Source organism: Xyrauchen texanus, chromosome 4, assembly GCF_025860055.1.
Source record: "Xyrauchen texanus isolate HMW12.3.18 chromosome 4, RBS_HiC_50CHRs, whole genome shotgun sequence".
Classification (NCBI taxonomy): Eukaryota; Metazoa; Chordata; class Actinopteri; order Cypriniformes; family Catostomidae; genus Xyrauchen; species Xyrauchen texanus.
In genome coordinates this window covers 337,845-345,000 of record NC_068279.1, presented here as the reverse complement: position 1 = coordinate 345,000, position 7,156 = coordinate 337,845, and the positions used below count along the sequence as shown (strand labels likewise).

General features: G+C 44.1%; 1 protein-coding gene across 3 annotated transcripts in view; it reads left to right on the top strand.

Moving 5' to 3' along the window:
• The window catches only part of LOC127643250 (E3 ubiquitin-protein ligase RNF43-like), a 182,052-nt gene extending 175,826 nt beyond the window's left edge, over nt 1-6,226 (top strand). For 2 of the 3 annotated variants that reach the window (XM_052125916.1, XM_052125918.1), the window contains exons 5-9: nt 1-97; nt 220-390; nt 806-923; nt 1,019-2,563; nt 2,796-6,226. The exon at nt 1-97 is cut by the window's left edge and continues 5 nt beyond it. In XM_052125916.1, coding sequence (XP_051981876.1) covers nt 1-97; nt 220-390; nt 806-923; nt 1,019-2,563; nt 2,796-2,821 — 1,957 coding nt within the window. In that variant the 3' untranslated portion in view covers nt 2,822-6,226. The remainder of the gene's footprint in view (nt 98-219; nt 391-805; nt 924-1,018; nt 2,564-2,795) is intronic. The other variant, XM_052125917.1, reaches the window with a different exon arrangement.
• The last annotated feature ends 930 nt before the right edge of the window (nt 6,227-7,156 follow it).

The following is a 7,156-nucleotide window of genomic DNA, read 5'->3' as shown; positions in this document are numbered from 1 at the left end:
CTATGATGTTGGCATCCTCTTGACTGTAGCTATGGCTGTGGTGGCCATCATCATAATCTTTGCTCTACGCTTCCGATGCCGGTCCACCAGAACCTGGGTAAGAAAAACATACTCATTGTACCAAAGCAGTCTTACCGTACTTTAGTCTTGGTTTGATGATGATGTATAATATTTGGCATCATGCCAAGGATCTCAGATTCATGCTTTCTTGACTCACAGGACTCGGTGCACCAGCAGACCATGTGTGCCATCAGCAGGCTGGAGACACGGACATACAGCTCTCAGGGATGCTCTGGGTCTCAGCGTTCTCGCATGGCGCTGGGGTCAAACAGCAGCTCCAACTCAAGCCCAATCTGTGCCATCTGCCTCGAGGAATTCCTGGATGGCCAGGTAAGACGAAAGGAATAGTTTCAGAGGCATTGAGAGAAAAGTGAGACCGTCAAGCACAGATAGGAAAGGCCCACCTTGCTGAAAAAAACTTCTTAAACCAGCCTAAGATGGTTTGCTGGTCTTAGCTGGTCTCACAATTTGGTCAGGCTGGGTTGTTAGCGGGCTTCAGATGGGTTACTGGGGCACTTATCAGATGGTCAGGGTTGGAGACCTGCTGCTTGCTCAACTAAACCAGCTGAAGACTAGCCTCGCCAGACTGGGAGACCAGCTTAAACCAGCTATACAACCAGTGTTGGCTGATTTAAGGTGTTTATTTTTAAGCAGAACATTTAAGTGTACTGTTTATGAACTGTGAGGGTCACCAATGGCACATTTCAGACCTTCGTACTCACACTTATTCGTTTTCCTCTGGCAGGACTTGAGAATCATCTCTTGTGCTCATGAGTTTCATAAGGAGTGTGTCGACCCCTGGCTCCTGCAGCACCGCACCTGCCCACTGTGCATGCACAACATCATGGGTAAACGGCCTCAGGGTACATAAAGATTTCTTCTTGAATAAGTTTTGCTAAGTTTGAATATGTTTTCAAATGAAAAGAAAATACATTTTAGCCTGTCATCTTCTTTTCAGGTCCAGAGCTGGCATCACGTCAACCCCAAAGGAGCCGACTACCGCCCCTACCACAAGACCACAATCAGGCCTTTCTCCTTCCCCATCTATATTCAAACCCTCACCCTTACCCGCAGCATCACCTCCCCTTCTCCCTGCAGCATCACTACCCCCTCACCCCCTCTGGACCTTTACCTCAAATGGGACACTCTCCCCCTCTTCATTCCGGCGCCCTCCGTTGCTTTCCCAGCAGACCGTTGGGTGCTAGTTGTGCGTACCACCTGGCCCCAGACACCCATCACAGTCATACGCATAGAACAGGCAGGCACGGGTGTCGAACTGTGGGGTATCACAATGCTGCCCCTAGACGGTCATGTCACCGTTGTCCTGGAGGAGCCCTACGCAATGCTGCGGGTTCCCGGGAGCATCATGTGGCATTGCCAGCAAACCATGGCGCTCATCATCACCTGCCACGTGGTGGAGGATTGCACGGTCGCCAGGACAACGGCAGCAGCTCAGGAGGGAGTTATCATACAGAGCGTAGTGGTTACCTGGCCGACGGGCCTGCCAGTGACTCCAGCTCGGGATCATACCACGGCTCGTCCAGTGATTCTGTACTGAACTGTACGGACATTAGCTTGCAGGGCGTTTACGGCAGCTGGTCAACTTTTCGAAGCTCGCTCAGTAGCGACTACGACCCGTTTGTTTATTATGGGCCGGGAAAATCCCAGCGCAGAGGAAGCATTGAGGCTGCTCAAAGGCCTCGCTCCCTGGACTCAGTAGTGAATCACTCGGGGATTGGAACTGCAGGAGAAGCAGGTGGTATATGCTCAGAAGAGCAACAGAAGGTGGCAGTGTTCAATCATGTTCACTATCATAGACATAGACACCACTATTACGAGGACGGGGAGCTTAATCAAGGGCCCGGTCAGGGCTCTGACGAGGATCATGGGGCATCTTCCTCTGGCCCCTGTAACGTCATTAAAGACAGAGACTCCGCTGGGTGCCAGATACAGCCCCAGTCTTGCCACTGCCCCAAAACGGACCTCAGATTACGGGGCACAGATGATCGAGTTCCGGACCCTGTTTCTTCCTCAGGCCACTCTGTGATCATCCCCTCCCCTTCGTTTACCTCTCCGTCCTCAGTATGTTGCCATAAAGGCTCAGGGTGCCCCACCAGATGGAAAACAACCGGCTGTACCTTAGAAGCATCTGGTGGACCTTCGCCGGTTGTACACTTTCATCAAAACATGGATATTCAAGATGATTGTAGCATTCACATCCACTACGGAGCAGGAAGCTACTGCTGCACACCTCCACCGGACATGGCTCCCACACTGCTGCCAGTGCCCCTGATACTGGACTCGACGGTCATGGGTGACTGGCCATGCTGTGGGGGCGCACACATGGTGTGGCAAAAACAGGTACAACAGGCGCATTCAGAGCCCCAGCTTCTGGGGCCCTCTTCTGCGGTGGACAGACCCCAGTGTAGGGCCCATCCAAGCCCAGGCAACAAACTTGCCACAGACATTTGTCTGTACTGCCAAACTTTACACAACAGTCAGGGTGAGTATATCTGAGTGTATTGCTCAAACTTGAAACAATACGATTGGTTATGAGGTATGCAATAACCAGCGGTGTTTCACATCTTTGTAATCAGAATTGGTGACAATTTAAATTTGAGAGTTGTGGTTGAGGGCAAGACTTTCAACTGATAACTAACAATGTCATTCTCAGCCATTCCTTTAATGAGATTGCATGAAATTAGTTCTAAATAGAATTGTTTTTGTTTCTGTAGGGTCAGAGGAAGAGTCTGGTGTTTGAAAAAACTCTTCATCCAAACCTTCTAACGCTGCTACACAAGAGCCGAACCGGACAAAAACTCTTCGGCCGTCTCTCTGTCTCTTTCACTCACAAATAGTCTTCCAGATAATTCCGAGCGTCTTTTGCAACACCAAACTGCAGTTTCCAGAATCCCTAAACATCAGAATGTCATTCTAACAGATTTATAAAGTAAAGCAAACAAGGATTTCACCAGCCGTTGAGAAATCAGTCCTTGACGATAAGATGGATTTCTGCCAAAGGTCAAAACAAGTGATTCTTGGTACTGTCGAGGTACTTTACCCTTGTACGTCAGGATAACGTCCAAAAGTTACTTTTTCCCCCAATTTGGAAAGCCCAATTTCCAATGTGGCCTTAGAAGTATTTAATGGCATTCAATAGCTGATCATGCCTACTTGCTCATTCTTAATCATTTCTAAATTTACATTTACATTTATGCATTTGGCAGATGCTTTTATCCAAAGCGACTTACAGTGCCCTTATTACAGGGACAATCCCCCCAGAGCAACCTGGAGTTAAGTGTCTTACTCAAGGACACAATGGTGGTGACTGTGGGGATCCAATCAGTGACCTTCTGATTACCAGATTACCAGTTATGTGCTTTAGACCACTACACCACCACCACTCCACATTTCTACTCATTGTGATGCAACAAGCCTCTTCCATTTTGTTCCTCATAAATTAGACCTGTGACGTTCTGCACTACCTCAGATAACCCGATCACAAAAGCCCTTTTAGATGGTAAATGGTCTGCACTTATATAGCACCTTTTATTAACCTTAGAGGTTACCAAAGTGCTTTACACGGCATCCCATTCACCCATTCACACACCAATGGCAGCAACGCTGCATGCAAGGCGTTAGTCTGCCATTGGGAGCAACTTGGGGTTCAGTGTCTTGCCCAAGGACACTTCGGCATGTGGAGTCATGCGGGCCGGGATTCAAACCACCAACCTGGCGATTAGCGGCCGACCCGCTACCACCTGAGCCACAGCCGCCCGCGTTAGTGTTAGTGAGACTTCCACTATTCCTTGATGCGTTGGCCTCTCTTTACCTCGGATAGACATTAACTCAAAGAAGAGATAGCGAGCTTTACTTTATACAATCTGTCCTTGGAAACGAGTGTTAGCAGTTCAATAAGGTTTCAGGTCTCACTTTTGTTCATTCTAAAACGGCAGCTGTTATTTACCAATGTTTGCATCTTCCTTTATTAATTTAGCTTGACAAAACAAAATGAATTGTCTGAATGATTTGGGCAGTGTTGTGAAGATATGTTCTGTTTTGGTTCATTATTTCAGTCTTGTTAAGCCTGTAGATTGTTTGGGCTGAGAAGTACTATATTTCCCATAATGCATTTCACCATTGTCCCTTACAGGGACTTTGATATGTCATAGAACCAGCAAACAAGCTCTGAATTCCATAACATGAACTATTCATGAAGTTTATGCATATGCATTTTTATGTAGCCTACTGTCATGTACACTTTTTAATGCTGAAAATGCCATCCTCTGCCATCCTCTGCCAACAGAAACCTTGAGTTCACTCTCGTATAGTAACACGTATCTTTACTCTGTTACCCACAGCTCTTGACGCTGTTTAAACCCTTTTGGTAAACACTGGAAATCTTGCCATGACAGAAATAGTGATTTAGAAATGGTTGATATGTAAAAATGACAAATGAAACTTATGCAGTTATTGTTCTAATAACTGACCCATGTGTTATTGAATAATTGCAGCAGTGTTTAAAACTCTGCAAAGATCTAAATGTTTTGGTTTTTTTGTCAGTAAATGGTCAAATTCGTCGAAGGTTGTGACCCTTTGAAACACACTGCCTATGGATCTCATATTCAATGAATATTTTGGGCATCATACTGTCAAATATGTCATTCTTCATCAAATGGAGGCTTAATCCCAAATCAAAAAATGGGAAATCTGAAAATGTCACACCACAATAGTTCTCCGTACGTCAGGGCTGGACTGGTAATCCGGCATACCGGGCATTTTCCCATTGGGCCAACGCACTTTGGGGCCAATCAGGGGCGGACTGGCCATCGGGTGAACCGAGCGGGCTGGTGGGTTGGCCGGGAATGTGCCAAATGGGCCGCGATAAGCTTAGATGAGCCGCCGCGTTATGCAGAACGGACCACAAAACGGCGAACAACCCCCCTCAACATTTGGGCCAGTCCATCCCTGCCGTACGTGCATTACTTTGTACTGTTTGTCTGCATGAACATACTTGATTTGCACTAACTGCAACCCCATTCAGATGGTAGTGTGTCCTCTATTAGTGTCAGCTAAAGATCCAGTAGTTCTGCAATATAAGCAGTGGGCGCTGTGGTTTTAGTAGAAATACATAAGGTGTAACATTAGCATTAGCATACATTAACAGATTGCAGCAGCAGAAGTTTCTTTTGTCTCAAACTGACGTGCTTGACAGAAGACGTGCTTTGCATTTTCATTTCAAGCCCAAACAAGGTGTAAAACTCCTGGTTTCGTCTCAAACCGCACCGTTGCATAGGGACAAATGTGCATATGATTCAGAACAATCTGAGCACTCTGTAGCTGCCGATTCAAGACATCATGACATCAATCAATGAAATGTCACTAAACATTAAGGGTTGATTGTTTTTAATCTTTATCGTGCTTTGTGTTGATTGTCATGGATGTTTGTGTTGTTCATCTGATCTGTATTCAACAGAGAATCACTAAAAACTGCCTTTTTTAATAGAGCAAAAGCCCTTTACACATCAAGGGGTATGCCAGTATATTTTCAATATTTTGTGTAAAAAAAAAAAAAAAAGACAAAACAGTTCAAGATAAAGTGTTGTATTTTATATACAGTATAATAGAACATTTCAATATGGTAATGTCACTAATATATTTATTTACTAATATATTTATCCATTTTGTCCAGGTCCGAGACAATTCAAATATGTAATTTTTGTATTTTTTTTTCTCTCTTTTTTTTGGAATGATATCTTTACGAAACGTACAGCTGCCATCATAGATGTATAAGCCTGGCATCATTCCGATTATATACAAATAAATTATTTTGCAATATAAAGCGATTGTAGTGTTTATTTATTTGTTTGTTTGTTTGTTTGTTTTCAGACGTTATGACAAACATCAAGTCCTCTAATAGTAAAAGCGCTCACGAAAATTAGACGCTTCCTAAATTGCCAATGTTAGTTTTCCAATAATAAAATAGGATTTAATATTGTGCCTAAAATGTGTTTTCTGACACATCTACTGTTTTGTATTCTAAATTGTTTGTGAGATTCACTTCAAAATTTTGCTCTTATTTTTATGCATAAGTGTAAAAAAGAATATAAATGTATGTTTTTACTGAATTTGATTACACATACTGTGTGTTATGTATAGTATTGTTGACATGTACTACAACAAATAGAAGTTATATATACTGTATATACTGTCTATATTTATATAAACATATATTAAAATGGCAATATTTGTAGTTTGTTGTATTACAGTATATATAAATGGGTGTGTGTATATAGTTTGAATTCAGGATGCTGAGTGACTCCAGCTAGGTCTCCTTAGCAACCAATTTGGCCCGGTTGCTAGGGAGGGTAGAGTCACATGGGGTAACCTCCTCGTGGTCACTATAATGTGGTTCTCGCTCTCAGTGCGGCGTGTGGTGAGTTGTGTGCGCATGCCGTGGAGAATACCGTGAAGCCTCCACTCGCGCTACGTCTCCATGGTAATGCACTCAACAAGTCACGTGATAAGATGCACGGATTGACGGTCTCAGACGCGGAGGCAACTGGGATTCGTCTTCTGCCACCCAGATTGACCACGAGGACTTTGGAATTGGCCGTTCAAAATTGGGAGAAAAAAAAATAAAAAATTAAATTTCACATTGGAAAAGTATTCAGACCATTTATGGGTCTATTATCCAGGCTATGACTCTTGAAATTATGCTCTCTCTTGATCATCTTTGAGATGTTTCTACACTTTGATTGGAGTTCACCTGTGGCATGGTTTGGAAAAACACACCTGTCTATATAAGGTATTTCTGTAAATGCATATCAGAGCAAAAACCAAACCATGAGGTCAAAGGAAATGCCTGCAGAGCTCAGAGACGGGATTGTGTTGAGGCATATATTTTGGCTGTGTGTGTGTGTGTGTGTGTGTGTGTGTGTGTGTGTGTGTGAGTGAGTGTGTATGTGAGTAAGTGTGTGTGTATGTGAGTAAGTGTGTGTGTATGTGAGTGAGTGTGTATGTGAGTGTGTGTGTATGCCAGAGACGCGGCTCACACGTGAGGCTGTAGTGTGTATGTGTCTCAACCCCCATACAT